At 39.5% G+C, this 25,501-nt stretch overlaps 2 protein-coding genes across 7 annotated transcripts in view; both read right to left on the reverse strand.

Annotated features, from left to right (window-relative positions):
• The window catches only part of DPY19L4 (dpy-19 like 4), a 60,997-nt gene extending 60,416 nt beyond the window's left edge, over positions 1–581 (reverse strand). The window contains exon 1 of one of the 2 annotated variants that reach the window (XM_067711750.1): positions 447–581. In XM_067711750.1, coding sequence (XP_067567851.1) covers positions 447–462 — 16 coding nt within the window. In that variant the 5' untranslated portion in view covers positions 463–581. The remainder of the gene's footprint in view (positions 1–446) is intronic. The other variant, XM_067711751.1, reaches the window with a different exon arrangement.
• Positions 582–9,216: 8,635 nt separating this feature from the next.
• ESRP1 (epithelial splicing regulatory protein 1) overlaps positions 9,217–25,501 on the reverse strand; it is a 57,145-nt gene continuing 40,860 nt past the window's right edge. For 3 of the 5 annotated variants that reach the window (XM_067711755.1, XM_067711756.1, XM_067711753.1), the window contains exons 14-16: positions 19,520–19,670; positions 15,848–15,957; positions 9,217–10,743 (exon numbers count right to left, since the gene is read on the reverse strand). In XM_067711755.1, coding sequence (XP_067567856.1) covers positions 15,883–15,957; positions 19,520–19,670 — 226 coding nt within the window. In that variant the 3' untranslated portion in view covers positions 9,217–10,743; positions 15,848–15,882. The remainder of the gene's footprint in view (positions 10,744–15,847; positions 15,958–19,519; positions 19,671–25,501) is intronic. The other 2 variants (XM_067711757.1, XM_067711758.1) reach the window with 2 other exon arrangements.

The raw sequence follows: 25,501 nt of genomic DNA on the forward strand, positions 1-25,501 counted from the left end.
CACACCGGTGATGACTTTGTATCTGTCAGAATCCACAGATCTCTAAAGAGCGCACTCAGACTGAGGGGCATTTGGTTAAACAACTATCCCTCTCGAAAATGCATTCAGTACCTAAACCTACATCTTCTAAACCAAAGTATGTCCCCCACCCTCATCAGTCATCTGCTCACAGCCCTCCCTCTCCATCACTCCCCACACGGGTTTCTCTCTTCCTACACGATTCCCAACTTCAAGCTCCACTTTCGCTTCCCACTAGAGCCGACACAACTTCGGGCTATTTACTCCGCTCCTTCTGAATTTCTCCACACACCTCCCCCCGCCGCCCCGCTCTTTCCCGCCGGACCGCCGCGGCCGCCCGCAGCCCCGGCCTCCGGGGCCCTCGAGCCCCCGCCCCCTTTCCCGAGACCTCGGGCGACAGTAGGCGCGCTGGACCCCAGGGAAGTCACCTTCTTCCTCCGCCATCGTCCCCGCGGAGGCCGGGGCGCCCCTCCGGCTCCCGCGCGGCTCAGAGTCTCCCGCCCTCCGTGTTGCAGAACCCCTCTGCCTCCCCAGGCCCGCTCCCGGCCGCCGCGCCCCCACTTCCTGACCCGCCCCCCTCCGGTGTCGCGGCCAACCGCGTCCCCCCGGGCGGCCCTGGAACCAGAGTGCCTGGAGCGGAGGGCGGCCGGAGCGTTTGGCGGGCGCGCGTGGTCCTGCGCGGGCCGGAAGGCGGCTCTACGCGAAGTGGCACCGCCCACTGCTGGTGCTCCGGGACCGCTCCCCCGGCTCCCCGCCCCCCACGGGAGGCGAGTGCGGGCGTCCAGCTGCCTCTCCTTTCCTCGCCCGTCCTCACAGTAAAGGTGGGCGCCCGAGCGGGCTTTCTGGGGTCTTTGTGGGTGGACTCAGGTAGAGAATATCCAGATCCAGCCCGCATACCCGCCCCATTTTACAGAGAGGAAACTGAGGTGCAGCGAGTGTAAGTCACAAAGCTAGTCGAAGGCAGAACTGGAACCCAGGGCTCCTGCGTCCTCCTGGTGCTTTCAGAGCGAGGCAAAACCCTCTGGGTTGACGCGTTGGTTTAGTAAGCCGCTAGACATCTACAGGAAAGAAGCTTGTACTTGGAACTTAGTGTTTTTAACCACCCAAACTGGTTAAACAAATGTATTTGCATGATATTATTTTGAAAACAGTAATACTTATGGTCAGTGCGGGGGAGAGGTGCGTTTAGATATTCCACAACAATGGAACATAGTTTTAATTTGTTATACTGTTTGTCTTCACTTTTATTATATCTGGCATTCTCCAAATATACCAGGATCTATCTCCCTCAACAGTACTAAGAAGTAATTTAGGAACTGACAAAATGCCCATTATAGAACGAGAGGAAAAAGGCGTTCTTAGCAGGCAGCAAGAGTCTCCTTCCTTTATCAAGTTAGGATATTTGGGGAGAAGCTATCAGTTTTCAGTGCTGTGCAAAAACAGTTCCAGGAACTCTTTTTATGCCTTTGGTTGCATGTAAATATGTCTTGCCTGTCAAACAGCACTGGACCAGGAGTTAGAAACATGGATGGAAGATACCAGTTGCCCAGAAAAGGCCTGGGCCAAAGCAGAGAGAACAAAACTGTTGGTCTTTGAAAACCACAAGAGCCCACGTACACAGCAGCAGATTTCAGCGTCCAGCTTTTCAGGTGATAAGCAGGCAGAGCTCCACCTCATGCGAGAACAATACAGTGGCCACTGAGGGCCACTGTTTTCCAAGTCTAGGGTCTTGAGGTGATGACCATTCCTCCCATAGTTCCTTCATGATCACCTCAAGGACTTAATTGTAAATTTAAGTATAATTTAAATTATACTGCATGCTCTACACAGTAGTGGAGACAGAAAAAAATAGCTTCTCAAAATCAAATGGAAACATGAAAGAGGAGAGGTAAATATTCAGTCTTTAGATACTAATCAGTGGAATCGTGATTGTGTTCCCTAGTAGAAACATTCTTCCCTTGAACCCTAAACTTCCACATAAGAATAATGAGAATGGGTCATTTTATCCCTGAACCAGTGTAATTTTGCTATGAGAAAAATAAGACATTTTTTGTTCAAAATATCAACTCATCCAAAAAGATGTACCCCTAACTGCTCAAGATGTTGCCTTGCAGCTGGCTGTATAGCTGAGCGTTCAGTAAGTCATTCCATAAGTCGATAAGACCAGCTGCTTCCAGATAATAATGCACATAGCTAGTGGACACATGGTCCTAAGATAACTTCCGATTCGAATTTGATTGACCATTTTACGACTGCAAACCATGGGCTGCTAGTTTCCCATCCAGAATTTGAAGGGTCATTTCATTATCCTTTGCCTCATCTTGACCAATCCTAAACACCTCAAATTTTCTCAAATGGTCTTTTATTTACAGTCCACTCTCAAAGAACAATATGATTTTCGGCCTCCTCTCTAGAAGTTTGAGGACCCCTTTAGTATGCAGTAGATATTTTTAGGGATTGATGTGAAATGCTTTGTTGTAAGTCTTTTAAGAAAATGTAGATTAGGAAGCTATTGTAGTAAACTGGGTTAAAAAAGTAAAGTCTTGAAATAAGGCAATGGAAATAAAAATGTTCAAAGAGAAGGGATTCAAAAGATGCTGGAGGTAAATTTACAGGGCCTAGTGACAAATTGGATGTGATAAATGATGAGTTGAAATGATTCCTAAGGTTTCTATCTTAAAATTAAATATGTGCCTTCTGTGTGCCAAGTAGTTTGTTACCAGGATATGAGACAAATATAAAACAAAAGCCCCTGAAGAATTACCTACTTGAAACCAAAAAAGTACAGGCGAAGTCTATTTCAAAAACATTCTTCTATCCAATGCGTCACCTTATTACTAGTAACAGAATAATTAGTGTGAAATCTTTGCATTAGTTCAGCTCTTCTTCTGTTAAAGATATGGAACTCTGATTCATCTTTATTATGTCATAAATTTGTAATTATCCATTGATGAACATATTTAAATTATTTTCAAACACCATCTCCTTTGTGAAGTCTGAACCAAATATGATCAATTCATCTTTGAAAACACATAACACTCTTACCACCATTATATCCTGGCTTGTATTTTGGTCATGTTTTATACCGTTGTTTCAACTCTTTGAAACACATTGTAGACAAGTATTTTGGTAATTGACTTAAAAGTTGTTGACAATAGTATTAGCTGTAGGTGTCTTAGAAGACCAACGTGATAAGCTGTATATTTTGCACTATCAATGAGAACTATGATTTGAAGCCGTTTTGTCTTAGCTTGTCACTAGTTCTACTTGTGACTGTGGATTAATTTTTTTTTTTTTTTTTGCGATACGCGGGCCTCTCACCGTTGTGGCCTCTCCCGTTGCGGAGCAGAGGCTCCGGACGCGCAGGCTCAGCGGCCATGGCTCACGGGCCCAGCCGCTCCGCGGCATGTGGGATCTTTACGGACCAGGGCACGAAGCCGTGTCCCCTGCATCGGCAGGCGGACTCCCAACCACTGCGCCACCAGGGAAGCCCGGATTAATTTTTTTCTCTGCCTTTTCTGTAAAAAAGGGGATAAGGGGCTGCACTTATCAGTTGCTCCTGCAGTTATTTCTCAAGCAGGCCTCACTTCTTCCTCATTGTTTGAAGATATGCGTCAGTGCCTCCTGAGTATATTTGCTCTATTATCACTCCTAAGGATCTGCTGTCTTCCTTTTCCACTGACTGGGAGAACTACAATCATACAAACCAACAGAGTCAAACTGGGAACCATATAATCCTCCCTAGTGGGACACATTGAACAATGTGTGTTCTATTTAGATATTTTTGAATTAACATATTAAGCATCTTAGGACATTTTCTGAAGTAGGTTTTTTTCCTACAGTTAAAACTCCTCCAGGAAGAGACTTTTTTTTTTTACCAAATTGATCATATGAAATAATATTCATAAATAAAGAAAAACATTGTTGGTACTAAGCAGCCTATTATCAAGATTTTCCCAGGCAAAGCTATTTTAGTAGATAAAGGTTGCTGACTTTGGACCAAGTTTCCATCCTCTCTTTATTCAGATAAGTAAGCCCTCCAAATATTTGTGAAATTTAGTTGAATTGACTATTAGAATTGCCAGGTAATATAGGACACTTTAGTACATGTTCCATGCAATATTTGGGCCAGACTTAAGCTAAAAATTATTTGTTGTGTATTTGAAATTTCCATTTAATTGAGTATCCTGCTTTTGGTTTGATTTTTTGTTCCTCTGTTGACCCTATTTATGGATTGAGACTGCCCTCTCAATGCTAGGAGCTCCCTAGCATTGACTACTCTTAGGCCTTCTGGGCACATGTAAATAACAGATTGAATTCTTTCGCAGGATAGAGGAAAGGTAGTTAGATAGCAGATGGATTCTGAGTACCTCAATTATTAATTCAGGAGAGAATCTGCCATTCCTAATGCCCTGATACATGAAATTGCTTCTGCTGTCTTCCCACCCTACAAAGGGCTCCAGCTAGAACTGGATGGGTCTAGTACAGTCCTGGAGCTGCCATTGAACCACTTCTTAGTCAACCAGCCAGTGCAGATGATTGACTGGGCATATCTAGACCTGCTGTTTGGAGGACTAATCACACTTCCAAAGTATAGCTATCTTAAAACCAAAAGCATACAGTGATTGTGGGGGGGGGGGAAATATTTCCCACCAATTATGACTTATCACCGTAACAATTTGTGTGTAACAGAGTAATGGCCATGATATTTTTTTAATACAGTAAAAAACCAAAAACCTGTTCATCGATTATGACATGATTTAAATATAGATATATTTTTAAAATCTTGTTGGAATCCTAGGTAGGCACTCTGGTTGAGAATTGGAGATGGCAGAAGCAGCTGAAATCATGTTTAGGTAAATTTCACACCAAACTCTCTCTTTGGATGTGTATATCAACCTGAAAGGCAACTCTCTGAATTTGTACCTCAGTGTAAAAAGCATACTGTTAATAACTAGATTAATACTAACATTTTAAACATTTTTAAACGGTGCTAAAGAAAAACAATTTTTGATTTTTAACATTTAAATTTGTAAACAACTCTAAAAGAAAACTGTACAAAGCACATTAGTTTTCACCAGCAGGAATGAACATAGATTAATTCATTCAATAGATATTTATTGTATATATCCCAAGGGCTGGCTAGTCACTAAGGATACAGGGGGAAAGAAGACACATTTTACCTTGATGGAAGTTACAACATGGGGAGCAGATTATAGGGAGATCTTACAGAGTCTAGTGAGTCAGGAAAGGCCTTCCTCAGAAAAGTAAGATTTCTGCATAGCAGTCAGTGAAGAGAGGAATAACAGGAAAAAAATGTGTTTCAGGCAGAGGAAACAAAAAGTGCATCATTCCTGCGAAGAACTGGAAAAGGTACAACAAAGTGTAGAGCGTGAGAGGAAGAATGCCTTGAAAAAAGCTCAAGAGGTAGGCAAGAGTCAGCTCATGCAATAGCATGCAGTCATACATTTGGGTATTTTTTCCTACAGCAAATGGAAACCTTTAATAAGATTTTAAGGGCACATAATCACTTTGTTGTCTTCTTATCACACATGCACACAAAAAATAAAGAGGGTGGGAGGGAACTTTTGGAGGTAATAGATATTGGTGGCATTGATTGTGGTGATGGTTTCACTAGTATAGCCTTATCTCCAAGGACTCACCAAGTTGTGTATGCTAAATAAGTACAGCTTTTTATATCTCAATAATACCTCAGTAAAGTGGTTTAAAAAACATGTAATCAGATCTGTGTTTTTAATTTAAAAGATTGTTCTTTTAAAAAAACGTACTGGCAAGAGAGGAAAGCAGAATTTGATATAAAGAATCCAATACTGAGGCAAAGAACTGGTGAGAGTTACTGATGACTAGGATGGTGAGGGAAGGAAGTTAAGAATGGCTTTCTTGGGCTTCCCTGGTGGCGCAGTGGTTGAGAGTCCGCCTGCCGATACAGGGGACACGGGTTCGTGCCCCGGTCCGGGAAGATCCCACATGCCATGGAGCAGCTAGGCCCGTGAGCCATGGCCGCTGAGCCTGCGCGTCCGGAGCCTGTGCTCCGCAACAGGAGAGGCCACAACAGTGAGAGGCCCGCGTACCACAAAAAAAAAAAAAAATGGCTTTCTTACCTTTAAATACCTGGTGGTATGCGGTGCTGGTTCCTGAAGTAAAGAGAACACAAGGACCAGCAGGTTTTTGGACACAGAAAGATATGTTCTCTTTTAACACGTTGAAATTGAAACGCCCAGGGAGGCTTCCAAATGGAAATATCTATTGCATTGTTGGGTTTAGAAGCCGGTAGCTCCAAAGAAGCATGTGGAAGTAAATTAGTGAGTTTGCCCAGAGAATAGATAGAGAAAGTGGCTCAGGAAGAAATCATGAGAAACACCATCAGGTAAGGAAGGATGAATCTCTCTCTCTCTCTCTCTCTCTCTCTCTCTCTCTCTCTCTCTCACACACACACACACACACACACACACACACACACAGGCTGAGAGCCGTCCAGAACCAGCTGAGAATTCCACATTGGTTTTTTTAAAAAAAATGTTTCTGGTGTTTACTATCATATTGGTTTTATATGCATTATAAAACACTGGCTCAAATTCGAGTCTGTAATAAGCAGCTTTGTTACCCATTTATCAACATTCACTTTTAGTACAGCAACAATACATAGCTATTGAATAATTCAGCAGCTGAATTAATGGCATACTGCCAATAAAGTAAAAAGGCAGACCAAAGGAACACTATGAAGCACTACTCTGTGACTCTGTAACGATGGGCTGTATTTGTGCAATGCTAGGAAAAGAGGAGCAGCTAAGCAATTAGGAGAGCATTAATCACCTCAACCTGTCTCCAGATCTTTATATTCTAGATCCTTTCCTGTACTTTCTGTGCAACCATGGTATGTTTTACTTAACCTACCCTTCATTTCCTGGTCTATAAAACTAATAATAGTGGTACCTACTGTAATAGGTTGTTGTGAAGATTCATTTAACCAATACAATGCTTTTTACTGTTGGTCACACATATTCTCGGTGGTTTTTTTGGTTGTAGCTCATAGTATACTCTGCCAAGGTATTGGCCCCAAATATCCCTCCACCTCCCACATAAAGGAATTGAGGGGAAGTACATTGAAATAAGGACATTTGCCCTTTAACTTAGGTCTAAGCTAGGGGCAAGTCAAGCTGTTTGTTTCTGAACCTTTTATCCCTCGGGCCACCCTTTGGGATCTTGGCCTTCAAGATCTCACATAACACAAAGGAGGCAGCAAAACGTAGAAAAACAATTTCTCCCTGTGGCACCCACTCAGTGCTCTCTTACTCCTGAATTTCATCCTGGTGGCCTTCCAGTCCTGAAAGTTTACATCGCCTCCTGTCTAGTCTGTGTCTCTTATTAGCACATGGGCTAGGGAATGGAGTACTGAGCACAACTGTAGAGATTCAACCTTAAACAGAAGACATCTGGAAACTGAATTACTTCCACCAGTTCAGTCCTATTTATCCTTTTCCTCTTCTCAATAAGAGCACTTCCTACCGTGGCCCAGTTTTAAACCTGGAACTCCATTTTACTCATGACCCAAAGAATTTGCTTCAAAAAAATACAGCAGTGGGGAAAGTGGAAAGGAATATGGATAATCTATATAATTACATATAATCCTATATGTAATAGATTATACAATTGATTACATCATCTATAGGAATGATTGGCTATGAGTTCATAATTGTTGAAGCTGGAAAGACACATGGTGGTCATTATTCTATTTTTGTATATGTTAAAAAATTTTTCCCCAAAGAGCTAGGGGAAGCAGAGAGAGGAAGAGAAGTTGTGAAATCAACTATAAACCTACGAGGTGGACCTGTAAGGTTTTTTAATATACTCAAGTCCTCTCTATTCTCAGTCTCTTCCTCCCCCACCAGCTTTACTCGATTCCATACCCTCCTGACTGCCTGTGTTCCTTTTCTGCCATGAGGAGGGCAACTACATGAGGTGCTATTTCAAGGAGGTGAATAGGAAATTCCCTTAGCCCACGCAACCTGTTTTTCTTGAAGGCAAGGAATAGCCTGGACAATGTTAAATGCCTGCCAGAGACATCGAAGCGCAAAGGAACCTCAGCTTGCCTAGAGAGCTCTGTTGCCTCCTCGCAGATAACAGAGACCCAAAGCTGAAGCACAAAATGGAAAGAAACTGCTTCATTTTTATAAATGACATTGGCAAGGACTGAGACTGAAAAACTGTCTAGGTGAACTAAACTTCATTTGGTGAATGCTTAACAAGAACATGTATGTAGAAATGTGAGGGAAATACAGGTACTTCCTGCCCTTGAGGTTATAACCTAAATCTGGAATTGAACTCTATAAAATAGAGTATATACATCAAATAAGTGATACTGACAATATATGTAACTCTAAAGTGGTGTAAGTCACACAAGACTTAACCAGGGTCCTAAATAAATTTGGCTTAGAGAGAATATTGGAGAACTCAGCTTTAGCAAAGAGTGATTGGAATAAAGGAGGAGCATGTGGGATTCAGAAACACTAAAGTTCTAGCTCTTATTATATGGCTTTTAAGAAATGGCTTGGACTTCCCTGGTGGCGCAGACGTTAAGAATCCACCTGTCAATGCAGGGGACACGAGTTTGAGCCCTGGTCCGGGAAGATTCCACATGCCACGGAGCAACTAACTCCGTACGCCACAACTACGGAGCCCGCGTGCTACAACTACTGAAGCCCGGGTGACTAGAGCCCATGCTCCGCAACGAGAAGACACTGCAATAAGCCTGCACACCGCAACGAAGAGCAGCCCCCGCTCGCTGCAACTAGAGAAAGCCCGGGCACACCAACGAAGACTCAACGCAGCCAAAAATTAATTTTTTTAAAAAATCCTTAAAAAAGAAAAAGGCTTATGTGGCTTGAATAGGTTTTCAAATTGTCAAGCAAATAGAGCCCTAGTAATAAGATGCAAGGACCACGTATTAGTATCTATCACTACCATAACTTAAGAATTTCAAAATCAAAGTCTCAGTGATTTATGTTCTAAGGATAGTTGTTTGATCTGTATCTGAAGTGCATTAATCATTGATAGCTTTTACAAATACTTATAGTAACTTAGGTAAATATCCTACCACCTCAGGAAAAAAAGGCTTTACCCACCACACCCTTCCACCATTACCCTTAACTCTTCTAATAACAAAACAGAATGCAAACATTGAGATTAAACAGGCAAGTTTTATTATCAAATGTAACAATTCTACAAAAACTCAGTAGTATTGTAGTATTACTGCCTATCTTAAAGTCTTTCAGAGCTTTGGGCAGACAGCATCTTAAGGTAGCCAAGTATAAAGAACTATTTTTCTGATCTTAAGTGCCAGTTATCACCAATTTTCACACAAAATGGTTTTTCTTTTTTCTTTTTATTTCTCCTACTGCAGTTAAAGGGCCATTGCTGGTCAGTGAAGAGGGAATGTTTGGCTCTCCATTCAAGGTGTTAAAGTAATGCAAAGTAAATAAAAATAGCAGCCACATAAATCTGCATGGCATTGCATCCAAGCTAAGGACAATATGAGTAAATTAAAGAAACGTGCACTCAATTAATCAAATCCCGTTTCCTCTTTGGAGTTACACGAGGCAGCAGTACTATCTAGCTAGTGTCTAATATTGCACTTCTGGAGCATAAACACAGCTAAACACATAGTGCTAAACACTGACAGCATCAGTACCTGTTCTCACCACATCAGTGTTTACCTCTCAGTCTAGCATGCTGACTATAACCCTATGCTTTTAAAAGTTTTAATTATTTGACAGTTAAGGCATTAGAGAAAAAGTTTTAAGGCTATCTTAATATATACAAGCATTCACTTTAGTTAGTATATTGCTTTCTAGAATACACTGTTCAAATATCTCATTTTGTGATATTAAAAACTATGGAATTCCTTATTAAAGTCCAAACCATCAATAATGGGAATAGTACAATATAAAATAATACATACGAAGCCATAATATTCAATTACAATTCAAACTAGAAATTACTAACTACACGTAGCTGCTTCATTTTTGGTTTTACATTTTGGCCCCTAGTTCATTCTTATTTACAATTGATACCTACTGAGAAAAAATCCAACTTTTTAACTATGTATGTTTTGTGGTGGGTGTACCATTTCATCTCACTTCTTCCAAGGTGTTTTAAAAATAGTTTCGGTGGCTTTTAACTGTAAGACACTGTGATGGCCAAGAGACTGGGAAAATATTAGTTTTATTTCTTTTTTGTAAGTTTGTGACTTTATTCCAGGACCTTATTCTTGAGTTACTTAGGAAGAGCACGTGATTGTGCAGAAGATGGGGAGAAAAGAGTGGGAACACACAAAAATGAAGCTTTCATAACAGAGTTCCTGATGGAGATAGTAGACACTAGTGGTGTATTTTTTTCCCCCCAAGACTTAAAACTTAGGAAACACCTATGATGCCACGTTAGCTGGTAGAAATGGAGACACCCGATTTCAAATTCGCATTTTAAATGCCTATTTGCAATCAGCAAGGAGCCAAGCATGCTGCTTGCAATAAGAATTTGGCTTCACTGGCTCAAATTTTTCACTCCATCAAAAGATAGGGCACAGGCCCACTGTCCAATCATGTTTGCTGAAAATACTGCAGCCTGAGTGTAGACAAACTTCTCCTGAAGTTGCTAGAAGTTGTCTTATGTCTGAAGGATTCAGGATCACCATACATCTTTCAAACACTGAAAAAAATGAACAAAGGAAAAATTATAGTCTCTAAATTTTACAATTCTTAGTAGCCATAAAAAAAGAGATTCTGAATTCTAAACGGTCTGAAAAAGCCTTTAGGTAGTCCAAATTTTTATTTTACACAGACAGAATTGGGATTTACCCAGCAAATTCTCAGAGAATACAGTGCTGCCAAGTGAAATTTATGTGATAATTGGCATTTCCACAATACCCTACCCTTTGTATTACCATGCATGGGATGACGTGTGTGTTTTCACCTCCCCACTTAATTCTTCTGTGAAGAGACTATTCTCCTCATTCCTTATTCTGGGTTCCCAAGTTATCAGAACATTTTACTGATACTAGAGGTTTAATACCATTTTAAAAATAAATTAAACCATTAAGACAAAAATTTTAAATTAAATTCTAGTATAAGAAATTTTTAAAAATTTCAAGAATATTTGTATCAGTAAGAAGCACTGAAAGGGGACTTCCCTGGCGGTCCAGTCAATAGGATTCCTCACTTCCAATGCAGGGAGTGCAAGTCCAATCCCTGGTCTGAGCACTAAGTTCCCACATGCCGTGTGGGGCGGCCCAAAAAAAAAAAAAGAAGCACTGAGGAATGACACTGACACTGTAGCAAACATGAGCTCTACATGTCAGTGACTAATCGATAAAAGCCACCTTTATGTGGATTATTTCATCCTTACAACCACCTTATTATATTACCATGTTATCCCCACTTTACAGATGGGGAAACCGAGGCACAGAGCAATTAAGCCAATAATTGGAAGATCTAGAATTTGAATGTAAATTAGTTCCACTGTGCTATTTTTCTTATACACCACACAAAATCTTTAAAATGAAAACTGTAACTAGGCATGTGTATACTTTGACATGTAAATGAGAAACAGAAATGAAGATAGAAATAAAGATAGCTGTTCAGAGTTCAGCCTTATTCACATGGCCAGTTTGTAACTGTGGTTAAGACTAGATTTGCTTTTAGAACAGATTCCAAAATTGGTAGAGATTTAGATTCAGGTACTTTAAGAACAGAGAAACATTTATTTGTTAGAACTCGCTTTTAAAATGTGGTTTACAAAGTGACCATAGTTAACATTTAGCTTTAAACATTATGCATTGAAACCTCCTCCTTGGTACAGACAAGAAAATCTCTTATCAATGACCCAACAACATGATTGTCCAATAACTATTTTGTCCTTCTTTTGGCAATAGCAACAGATTTTCCTTAAATGACTGCCCCTCACCCAATCTCAAGGCCATAAAGAGGCCACTTTACTGCTGAGCCCAACAAGTGACTCAGATATAGCCAATAAGAGCCCTGCATATCCTTGGCCACAGTGGTTTCAGAGATGGACTTAAAGTGGGGCCAGTGACACTGAATTGCTGGCTTCCTCTGGACTTGCAGTGGAAAGGTGGGAAGGCAGGAGTTGCTGGGGGTACGTCATGGAGAGAGTTTGGTTGAGAGTGAGCCCTTGGATCCAGCCAAGTCAGTCAACTCTGGACCTGTCTGTTATCAGTCAATGAATTCTACCTTCCTCATTCTCAGCCCATACTATTAGTATTCTAGTAGGAAACCATTGTAGATGCTGAAAATATTTTGTCAAAATGTGGAAGAGTTCAGAAGAAATTAAAAGTTTAACCTTCTCAGACCTGCCTTTTAATCCCAGTGGTATCCAATGGAATTTTAGCATTTAGCAAAGAGCACATTCCTAGATGCCAGCAAAAAATAGAAAATCTCAGACAAATAAGGAGAAAATGTTTCCTATTCCCCTTTAGCTGCAGGAAAGCAAACACTATTATGCAAAGACAATTTTGAAGCTACAACTGCAAGTATCCACAAATCAGTCTTTCCTTTCTAGTAAGGTCTGTGTTAAAACATACAATGTTGTATTTTGCATTCAACTGTCATTAAAAGTACTATGTACCAAGAATTCTTTTAAGATATCTGGATTTCACCAACTGGTGTTATGCCCTATGGAATGAACCTAAACCCCTTAAAAAAAAAGCTTGCAATTCTGATTAGTTGTAATATTTTATTTCCTCCCAGTAATTCTGACATCTCTTTTCTGAAAGTATAATTCATAGGTGAGATTTTTTTTGTTAGGACAGAAGAACAGCTTCTTCTTCCTTATATTAAAGATAAAATAAAACCCATAACTCAGATTCTTTAATCAAAGAAAGCCTGTTTGTCATTTAAATCAATAGAATCAGCATTTATCTGTTGTTCTTGCCCATTTTTATAATACTAGTTGGAGGAGGAAGACAGAAGTTTTGTCTAATTTTGAAAGCTACATTTTTTATCCAAAAGATACCTTGAGGGACTTCCCTGGTGGTCCAGGGGTTAAGACTCCATGCTCCCAATGCAGGGAGACCAGGTTCAATCCCTGATTAGGGAACTAGATCCCACATGCCGCAACTAAGAGTTTGCATGTCGCAACTAAAGATCCCACGTGCTGCAACGAAGACCCTGGGTGCCCAAGACCCGGGTGCAGCTAGCTAGCTAGCTAAATAAATAAATAATTAATTAATTAAAAACCAAAACAAGACTGAAATCTCTAAAATCAAGCAAACAAAAACAAACAAAAGATACCTTGAATTTTTGGGCCAAAAACTAAAATATTGATCCAAAAAAAAACAAAAAATGATTTTTTAATCCACAAAGTAATCTAAACTATACACTTAAGAGACCAAGTATAAAAAACACTCTTCAAATGAGTTACATGGAGATTTTTTGTTTTGTTTTTTTTTTTTTTGCATAAAATTTAGCTGTTGTGAGAATACCAGGCTTAATATATTGCAAGAATCTCCAAAAATACCTAGTATACAGACAAAAGTTTTCACAAAAAAGCAAAGAAAACTATAAGCACTTTATCTTGACTTCCCAGCTTTCAGAACTATGAGAAAGTAAATATTTGTTGTTTATAAGCCACCCAAGTCCATCGAATTGCGTTAGGACAGCCTGAATGGATGAAGCCATTTACCAAATGATCAAATTGATACCACCAGGGAGGTCATGTGGGTATAGTACAACAGATATTACGTATCATGAGATCTCATGAGAGGGGCTCTTCACCTCTATGTATTCTTTCCTAACACCCATTACCCCAGCCTAATCACAAGAAAAACATTAAACAAATTTAAACTAAAGGACAGCCCATAAGACTTCAAAAGCAGCATAACTCAGAATTGTCAAGGTCTAGAAAATAAGCAAAGACTGAGAAACTAACACAGGCCAGAGGACACTAAGGAGACAGGCCAACTAAATGTGAAATCCTAGACTGGATCCTGGAATAGAAAAAGGACATTAATGGAAATACTGGTGAAATCTGAAAAATGTCTGAAATGTAGATAGTAGTCAAAAACATTGCCCGTGTAATGATTATTGTGATCATAGCAACAAAATAGTTATTTGTATACATAAAGAACTTTAGTTTGTATAACTTTATACTTATTAATCCACCTAATTCTCACCCCCCAAAAATGTTACATATGTAGAAGAGATTTTTTCCCAATTTTTACAGAGAAGGGAAATGTCACTTCTAAAGAATTATCGTCTCCATATGTATGCAAAATATAGTTGTAAATATAGTTAAGAAGCACTTGTTGACAGATTTAAATTTATGAGCTGACCCTGCCCCTTTGAAATCCTAGGAGTATGAGACTTGGAACTCACAGTGAAAGTGGGGGGTACCAGAACCCTGGCCATCTGAGAAGGCATTCTTTCCAGCCCGCCATCACAATCTCCTTCTCTGGAGGGAAACTTGGGCATCTTTAATAGACTGTGAACTGTCCTTGGGGGTCTTTTATGACCAAAAAAAGAGGCATATCTACAGTAGTTCTTGGGGCAGTCAACAAATATTGGCTGGTTTGAGAGGACTAGGCTACATGAGAAGAGAGATAGTGTGACTTTTTTCTTTTATTGATTGACTGATTGATTGATTGATTGACTGATGGCTGTATTGGGTCTTCTAGATTTAGTTTAAAAGAGAAGAAAGACATGCAACAAAAACCTCACAGTCATTTTGGAATGGAGCATATTTAAAAGTATACCCAGATGAAGCTTAAAACCATTATGCTAAGTGAAATAAGCCAGTTATGAAAGGACAAATATTGTGTTATACCATTTATAAGGTACCTAGAATAGTCAAATGCATAGAAACAGAAAAGAGAATAATGGTTCCCAAGGTGCTGGGGAAAGAGGGAAAGGAGATTGTTTAATGTATTTAGAGTTTCAGTATGAGAAGGTGAAAAAGTTGATGGTGGTAATGTTTGCATAACAATGTGAATGTACTTAATGCCACTGAACTATACACTTAAAAATGATTAAAATGGTATTATATTATGTATTACTTTACCACAACATTAAAAAAAATGAAACTAGGAAAAAAAAGTGTAACCAACTCGATAGAATTATCATATGACTCAGTGATTCTACTCCTAGATATATACCCAAAATAATTTAAAATACTCAAATATTTGTACATAATTGTCCATATCAGCACTATTTACAATATCCAGAAGGTAGAAATAGCCCACATGCCCATCAACAGATAAATGAAAGAAACAAAATGTGGTATAGCCATACAATGGAATATTATTCAGTCACAAAAAGGAGTGAAGTACTGATACACACTACAACGTGGATAAACCTCAAAAACGTGAAATGAAGCAGATTGGTTGCCTGGGTCTATGGGGAGGGGAAATTGGGAGCTACTGCCTAATGGGTATAGGATTTTCTTTCAGAGTTGATAAAAATCACTTAATTGTATACTTTAAAATGATTTATTTTATGTTATGCAATTCTTACCTCAATTAAAAAGAAAAACAAAAGAAAGAAAGCATACCCAACCTGTATTCCACAGGATATGAATAAATTTCCAAATGGAAAAGTCTTTCCATATATGTTGCTTAGATACTATCTACTTAGATGACAACCTTAATTCCAGTCTCCATTCCTTCTAAGATTTCTGACATTCTTACATCACATGAAGGGAAGATGGCAACTGCCACCTGACTTCTAAAAAACACTTTGAAATTCTTGACCTCTATTTGTTTGGCCCTTTATAATTTAACTTTCACATCATAGAGCCTTACCTTCTTTTCTGAGGATGGTCTAACTGCTGGGGCCCTTAAATACAAACCCATTCTTTGGATAGAGTCCTGGCCTGGTCATTTGTGTGTACAAGTCCATCCTCGGTTGCATACTAAAATGCAAGTTAAAACAAACAGGATCAAAAGATGGACAAATTGTCACTATGGATGGTTAGTATTTCAACTGAATAGATCTACCAACTGAATTATAGGACATTTAGACCATAGGAAACAAGTTAACAGTGATACAAGCCATATATGTAACTGCTAATCCCAAGTGGTGGTCATTTCTTACTTAACTCGTCTAAATACCATAAAAGTCCCTACTAGGAGGGAAGTTAGATTGAACACGTGGATAGAAAAAGAACATCGTACTGCAACGCCACCAAACACTTCAGATCTTGATAATAGTACAGTTTCCATCACACCACAAGTGTGACTAGATATCAAATATTTGAGCACCAACTATTTTCAAGGTATTCTACAATAAGCCCAGTATCTCTATATAACTTGGTGAACTTTAAATAGCATTAGATATATTTGTAATATCAAACTAATTCTCTCAGCAGTGCAGCAAGTAAAAAGCAGTGAGAGGCCCAAGGAGATAATGAATAAAGTCAGTACTTCAAGGAGAAACAAAAACTAGCACTACTGAAAACGCAAAGCCATTGACGGTAGAGGTTAATGCAAAGAGCAAGTGAAAAAGTTAAAGGACTTATATAAGGATACCTAACAGCCCATTTCAGAATAAGAGGCCCATCAACTAAAATATAGACACAGATTTATTTCCATGAGCAAAATGACATCCTCATCACCAAATATTTTTACAGTTGTCTTTTTGCCTTCGTAAATTCAATCCTCATTCTATTAATCTCATTTATCAAAATGGGCCTAACTCGGGTACTTTTACAAGAATGCAGATTTGATAGCAGAACCCATGTCCTGCATCTTGCTTTAGCATCAGAGTTCTTCCCTTTTTGTAAATCCTTGCCCTCTCCAACTTTACAGCCTCCTCGACCCCAAATGAAGTATGGAAAAATTAAGTTGGAGTAGTTTTATAGAAAGAATTTGCTGAGGATAGAGGAAACATACATCCAAAAATTAAAAATAACATTTATAAAGATGACATATGCCATTTTATATATAATATATATATTTTATATATAACATATGCCATTTTATATATTATATATATATTTTTAAAAGACAGAAACAGAAACCATTAAGAGATTTCATTCATTCAACCAATTATTACCAAGGATTTGCTTAATTACATAAGTAAATTATATAATCATGTAGGATGAATCATAAATAACCAACAATCAAATGAAAACTTCCCATGAAATCAGTAACAGCAATAAATGCACCATAGGTAAAGACAGACACAGATTACACTTGAGAACAATTTTTTTTAAAAGCCATCCATTGATTTTTGTCTTGTGACAAAGCCATATCTAAAAGAATCTAGACTCTCATGGTTAGCGGCTATTACTAAAATAACTGAGAACAGGCAAAAATAAATAAGAAGGCAAGGAAGGACTCTTAAACGCAGTAGAAAATATCAGCTTTTATGTAAGCGTGATATGAAATCAGGTTATATACAAAAGATTTTGAAAGTATGCATTGTGACTACCTTAAAGCTCAAACTACTGAAGAATAATATGATATACTGAATTAGATAATTCAGGTTCCTATGTAATCCTACTTTATTGATCCAGGTCATAAATTCCAAGCACTTCAGAAATGAAGGCAAATGCCTTGAGACAAAATAATTTCACAGAATCTTTGTGCTTCTGATTATACTAGGTCTGCTCCAACCTTCAATGATTCCCTAGAAGCTACTAGAAGATAAAATAACTTCAGGGACTTCCCTGGCCATCTGGTGGTTAAGATTTCCAATGCAGGGTGTACGGGTTTGATCCCTGGTCGGGGAGCTAAGTTCCCACATGGCTCGCAGACGAAAAAGCAAAACATAAAACAGAAGCAATATTGTAACAAATTCAATAAAGACTTTAAAAATGGTCCACATCAAAAAAATCTTTTAAAGAAGTAAATAAAATTTTTAAATAAAATAACTTCAGTCTGTAGCAGTTTATCTTGATTTTGAAGCATGTCAACCTTTTAGCCATAAATCTAGAAATAGCTGCTATTACGTGTTTGTGGTATAATAAATACCCACAAAAGCCAGCCATGGCACTCTTCATAGTAAGAGCAATTTTGCTTACTCTCATAATCAATATATGTGTATGACCACTTAATTCTATTCAGTGTGAATGTAATAAAAGTTAATTAGTCAAAACAAAAGAAATTAATTCAACTGACTACTAAAACCTGAAACTTTGCTTATACTTTCTAGAACTGGAAAACCATGGGAGAAAATACAAAACTCAAATGTATTCCCCATGAGATTAAATAATCTTTTCAATAGCCTTCAGTAAAATTCTCTACTCTTTTCATAATCTAGTGAATCAGATACGATGTTCGGAAAGTAACATTTTTATTCCAACAGGCAGCATCATTGTTTAGGGAAGAAGTAAAGTATCTACTGATCTCTGAAAAATAGCTTACTTCTGGAAAGAATGTGCCAAGCCAAGCAGTAACAAAAGATAACTTTTGTCCACCTTCATTCAGTCTTCACTATCAGACACAGCTTTTCTTCATTTGTCAAAAAATATTCCATCATGGTAACTTGGTAGGTTCGGGGCATCCCCACTGACATCATTTTAGCTGAGCTCCACAATCCTCCATGATTCATGGATACCAAGAGCTTGTAAACCTGTTCTAAGAGTGAAATGGCACCTGCAGGCACAGCCCTTATCATGCTGTACTGTAAATGCTCAAGGGCTATTTTAGGATTTGATGATTAGGCCTACAAGTGCTTCTCAATTCTGAAGACTCAAGCACAACTCAGCTCCAGGAGGAAAGACCATTTTTGCTTTTAGTGCAATTAAAAGGCTGCAAGATACTGATTTTCAGACGTTGCAGGAAAGGAAGGAGTTCGGGTTCTAACCATGTGATTTATGGAAGGAAAGGTGTCCGCTCAGGTGAGATGACAATGAGAAGATTTTGCTTGCTGTTAAGGAGCTCTTACCAAGCTGTTCTTAAGTCAAAGAACAGCTGATGGACACAGACAGTCGTAGAAAAACTGACAAGAGTAAATATCAGTTTCACAAGAATTAATAGATCATAAAAGACTCACTGAATATCTTATAGCTCATTTTAAGGAGTTACCATCTAAAGATTCACTGAGTCACCGTCATTTTTCCAGATTAGGCAGAGAGGCCTCGGACTACTTTTTAAATACTCCAATTCCACGTCTGAGGAAAATTCCTTCTTAGCCAATCTTACTATAGATGGAAACACCCACATCACTGTGTGCCCTAAAGAGCTTTCTCAAAGCAGCCCAATTGGGAAAAAAAAAAAGCATCAATAGATTAAGCTGAAGTAATTAAAACAGCATGGAAAAGCCCCAATCGTATTAAAGGGATGAGTTTGAAGTTAGCACTCAGACAACTAGTCCCCCTGACTTTGACTCTGGTTCTTCATAAAGAAAATCTATTTATTAACACGTACACACGAGTTTCAGAGAATTTGCTTCTTTCCTGGCTGCATTCTTTAGGCACATCAACTTAAGTAATAAGGGCACTGAGTATTTTTCTTCTTCAAGGTACTGACCTGGTAACCTTGGAAGAAGTTAAGAATTTCCTTAACTCCAGTATTGTAGGCCAGGCCCTGCATTCTGACCACCGTGCCAGGCTGTGGAGGGACACCGCTAAGATTAGCAGCTGTAGGGAAGTAGCCAAGACTATTGGGCGAACCTGGGGGGCTAAAGGGAGAGAAAGCACAGTGAACCAATAGAAATAGACAATGTCTAATATTTACTCTAAAAACATTAGTTACTTCAGGAAACAGACTTTCTCAAGGTGATCTTTCTTAGAATTCTTAGAGTTATCTCTCCCAAGACAAGTACAGCATAGCTATTCTGTCCCACAGCTCCACAAAAGCCGAAAGTTGAAAGATAGAAGGGTTAATGCAGAGTTAAATACAGGGTTTCCCCAAAGATCCAGTTCTGTCTGAGAGTCCTAAATGAAGGAAGGAGAGAAGGAAACTTCTGCAGCCACTCAATCACAAAGCACCGCTTCCAAAGCCGAGCTCATTGATGATTAACTGGCTAGTTATCAGGAATACTAAGGCATGAAAAGGCATGAACGCAAAGGAATAATAGAAACCATAGCCACAGAGACCAAAAAGTATACAAAAGGATTGCTCCAAAGAATAGACTGTTTTACTCCTATACACAAATGTACAACACAGTAAGTAGAGCATAATACGACAGCAGAGTACTATAGCACCCATGAGTTATTGTTTCCAACCTGACTGAAAAAAAAATGTGTGGGGGGTGGAAAGGAACAAGTAAATTGCAAGGGATGCATAACAAACTACATCAACCACCATTAACACGAGGGGAAATTGATGATGGGTCCTCTTTGTGTATCGGGGGCAATTACCTCCAAGGAACAAAAGCCACATGAATACCTAATCATTCTTCTTCTTTTAAAAAAATGTTTATTTATTTATTTGGCCACACTGGGTCTTAGTTGTGGCACTCAGGATCTTCGTTGCCACGTGCAGGATCTTTAGTTGTGGTAGGCGGGACCTAGTTCCCTGACCAGGGATCGAACCCGGGCCCCCTGCATTGGGAGCACAGACTCTTGCGGGCCTCTCACTATTGTGGTCTCTCCCGTTGCGGAGCACAGGCTCCGGACGCACAGGCTCAGCGGCCATGGCTCACGGGCCCAGCCGCTCCGCGGCATGTGGGATCTTCCCGGACCGGGACACGAACCCGTGTCCCCTGCATCGGCAGGCGGACTCTCAACCACTGCGCCACCGGGGAAGCCCGGGAGCACAGAGTCTTAACCACTGGACCACTAGGGAAATCCCCCTAAGCACTCTTTATGTGGTAACTCAACTAATTACTGTATTATGAAATTAGTTTCACCCTGTCCCTTACCCAATCTGTTTGCCACCACAGTTAGTTGCTAGATACCCATATTTAAAAATATGGGCTTCCCTGGTGGCGCAGTGGTTGAGAGTCCGCCTGCCGATGCAGGGGTACACAGGTTCGTGCCCCTGTCCGGGAAGATCCCACGTGCTGCGGAGCAGCTGGGCCCGTGAGCCATGGCCGGTGAGCCTGTGCTCCACAACAGGAGAGGCCACAACAGTGAGAGACCCGCATACCGCAAAAAAAAAAAAAAAAAAAAAAAATATATATATATATATATATATACACACACACACACACACACACACACACACGGAAAAAAATTTTTTTAAGTAGTCATTAGCTTAAAGAGCAATAAAGACCCACAGCTTTAGATTATTAACTCTTATAAATCATTCTAAGTAAGTAATTATCCCATTTCAAAGACAAGTAAACACATAATGGAAGGGACTAAAAATCTTTGAGATTATCTATCCTACATAATCCTAACTGATGGGTTAATAGGAATGATACCAGATGGTGAATCCAGTCCCAGACTCCATTTTATGCAAATTTTTTTTTTTTTTTTTTTTTTTGCGGTACGCGGGCCTCTGTTGTGGCCTCTCCCGTTGCGGAGCACAGTCTTCAGACGCGCAGGCCCAGCGACCATGGCTCACGGGCCCAGCCGCTCCGCAGCATGTGGGATCTTCCCGGACCGGGGCACGAACACGTGTCCCCTGCATCGGCAGGCGGACTCTCAACCACTGCGCCACCAGGGAGGCCGCTCAGACTCCATTTTAGTAGCACAGTAACCTTGAGCAAGTCACTTAATGTCTCTGAATTCCAATTTTATCATTTGTTAAATGGGGATTACACTTCCTAGTTTCACATAATTGTTCTTCAGCTTCAATGATTTAACATATCAAATTACTGCACAAACCATAAAATACAGTAATTTCTTGTTCTATTATTATTCTCACTCTTGCTATTTCCATAATCATTCTTCCATTTCATTTCTAAAATATGGGAGCCTGAAAAAATATTACTTGACATCAAGCTGCCCATAACTTAAGTGTCTAAAACAGTGATTCTCAACTTGTCTGCATATTAGAGTCACTTAGCGAGATTTTTACAACTCTCCAAGGAGAGTCTCTTTAGAGATCAAGAGTCAATCTGTGTGTAACTGTCAGAGCAAAGAGAGGGAATGCTGAACTTTAGGCCTGAGAAGGACTTTAGCCATCATTTACCCACACCTCCTCATTTTTACAGAGATGGAAATGGAAACTAAGAGTTAAATAATTTCCCAAAGGTCACACAACCAGTTAGCTCTTCACAAAACTGAAGAACTACCCAGATTTCTCAACTTCTAGTTCAGTATCTCCCTATACAAGCACCATTCATTCAAAGACCATATTTGCTCATGTCAAATGCCTGATAGATACTAACACTAATACTCAAAGACTATCAAGACTTCTGTGTATTTTGCTGAGTTACTCAGACTTGCCACACTGGATATGAAAATCAGATCATTTCCATAGTATACAACTTACTTCTATGACTCTGAACTGGCATATTCTATGCCTCTGGTTAAAGATCTCTTATAAATTAAATCTAGGTATCTAGTATTGGGTTGGCCAAAGAGTTCACTTGGTTTTTTCCGTAAGATGGCCCTAGTAGCACTTAGTTGTCTTAACTTCATTTGAAACAATTTTGTTAGATTGCATTGTGACAGCTGTCATATCAGCATGCATAAAAAAAAAAAAAAACTTATCAAAATTCGTGATTTTTGTGTACCTAATATTGAAGATGGGAGAAAAAAAGCAACATTTCCGGCATATTATGCTTTCTTATTTCCAGAAAGGTAAAACGCAACCGAAATGCAAAAAACGATTTGTGCAGTGTATGGAGAAGGTGCTGTGACTGATCAAACGTGTCAAAAGTGGTTTGTGAAGTTTCGTGCTGGAGATTTCGAGCTGGGTGATGCTCCAAGGTCGGGTAAGACCAGTTGAAGTTGATAGTGATCAAATCGAGACATTAATGGAGAACAATCAATGTTACACCATGCAGGAGACAGCCGACATACTCAAAATATCCAAATCAACTGCTGAAAATCATTTGCACCAGCTTGGTTATGTTAATTGCTTTAATGTTTGGGTTCCACATTAAGTTAAGCGATAAAAACTTTCTTGACCATATTTGTGCATGCAATTCTCTACTGAAACATAACGAAAACGGTCCTTTTTTTTTTTTTTTTTTTTTTTTTTGCGGTACGCAGGCCTCTCACTGCTCTGGCCCCTCCCGCCGCGGAGAACAGGCTCCCGCCGCGGAGAACAGGCTCCGGACGCGCAGGCTCAGCGGCCATGGCTCACGGGCCCAGCCGCTCCGCAGCATGTGGGATCTTCCCGGACCGGGGCACGAACCCGTGTCCCCTGCATCGGCAGGCGGACTCTCAACCACTGCGCCACCAGGGAAGCCTGAAAACGTTCCATTTTTAAAACAAATTTGTGACAGGTGATAAAAAGTGGATACTGTACAATAATGTGGAATGGAAGCGATCGTGGGGCAAGTGAAATGAACCACCACCAACCACACCAAAGGCCAGTCTTCAACCAAAGAAGGTGATGTGTGTATATGGTGGGATTGGAAGGGAGTCCTCTATTATGAGCTCCTTCCGGAAGACCAAATGATTAATTCCAATAAGTACTGCTCCCAATTAGACCAACTGAAAGCAGCACCCAACGAAAAGTGTCCGGAATTAGTCAACAGAAAATGCATAATCTTTCATCAGGATAACACAAGACCGCATGTTTCTTTGATGACCAGGCAAAAATTGTTACAGCTTGGCTGGAAGGCTCTGATTCATCTGCTGTATTCACCAGACACTGTACCTTCAGATTTCCATTTATTTCGGTCTTTACAAAACTCTCTTAATGGAAAGAATTTCAATTCCCTGGAAGACTGTAAAAGGCACCCGGAACAGGTCTTTGCTCAAAAAGATAAAAACTTTTGGGAAGATGGAATTATGAAGTTGCCTGAAAAATGGCAGAAGGTAGTGGAACAAAATGGTGAATACGTTGTTCAATAAAGGTCTTGGTGAAAATGAAAAATATGTCTTTTATTTTCACTTAAAGACCAAAGGAACTTTTTGGCCAACCCAATACCTTCAAAATACAACCAAGATAAAATAAAAGTTATCTAACTAGAAATTTAAGGCTATAAATGACAATTATGTTCAGCATCTGTAGGGTAGCACCTATTCCAATGAAGCCAAAACACAATACAATTGGGATTCACATCTTTATTCTTTGCACTAGCATTATCTGCTGTAGACAAGATATCTTAAGAAAAATTAAATAATCTGTATCTACCTGACAGGGCATGAGAATAAGAATTTTCTCTCAACCTAAATTCCAGGTCTTTCAGATTACTGAAATAAAAAACAGCAAGAAATAAAGTAACTTATGGAGTAAAAATGGTAGTATAGAGAGAAGGCAAACTTATATGTAGAAAATCGAATACAGTTTGCTGAATTATTACTAGAATAAGCCAGTTTGGCAAGGTTAAAAGATATAAGATCAATGCACAAAATTAATTAACTACATTTTTATACACTACAATGAACAATCCAAAACGGAAATTAGGAAATCAATTCCATTCACAATAGCATCAAAAAGAACAAAATATTTAGGAAAAAAATTTGACAAAGGAAGAGCAAGACTTGTACACTAAAAACTATGAAACACTGTTAGAAAATAAAAGATCTAAATAAATGGAAAGACAGCCCATGTTCATAAACAGAAGATTTAATTTTGTTAGAATGGCAATACTATCTCTAAATTGTACAGATTTGATGCAATAGCTATCAAAATTCCAACTGGCTTTTTTGCAGAAAATGACAAACTGAAGCTAAAACATATATGGAAATACAAATGACCCAGAATAGCCAAACTTTCTTAAAAAAGAACGAAGTAGGAAGACTTACATTTCCTAAATGCAAAACTTACTCTAAAGCTACAGTAGTCAATATGGTGTGGTACTCCCATAAGGGTAGGCAATGATCAATAGAATAGAATTTGAGAGGTGAGAAATAAACCCTTACATTTATGGTCAATTGATTTTTTTTTTTTTTTTGGCCACGCTGCACAGCCCATGTGATCCCAGTTCCCCGACCAGGGATCAAACTCAGGCCCGTGGCAGTGAAAACGTGGTGTCCCAATCACTGGACAGCCAGGGAATTCCCTGGTCAATTGATTTCTGATGAGGGTTCCAGGACAATTTGATGAGGAAAGAAGTCTTTTCAGTAAATGTTGCTGGAACAATGAAATGTCCACATGCAAAAGGATGAATTTAGACCTCTACTTCACTCCATATAAAAAATTAATTCAAAATGATAATATACCTAAGTGTAAGAGCTAACACTACACAACTCTTAAAAGAATATGTAGTGGGCTTCCCTGGTGGTGCAGTGGTTGAGAGTCCGCCTGCCGATGCAGGGGACACGGGTTCGTGCCCCGGTCCGGGAAGATCCCACATGCCGCGGAGCAACTAAGCCCGTGCATCTTAACTACTGAGCCTGCGCTCTAGAGCCCGCGAGCCACAACTACTGGGCCTGCGTGCCACAACTACTAAAGCCGGTGCGCCTACAGCCTGTGCTCTGCAAAAAGAAAAACCACTGC

The sequence above is a fragment of the Pseudorca crassidens genome, chromosome 17 (assembly GCF_039906515.1).
Source record: "Pseudorca crassidens isolate mPseCra1 chromosome 17, mPseCra1.hap1, whole genome shotgun sequence".
NCBI classification, from domain to species: Eukaryota; Metazoa; Chordata; class Mammalia; order Artiodactyla; family Delphinidae; genus Pseudorca; species Pseudorca crassidens.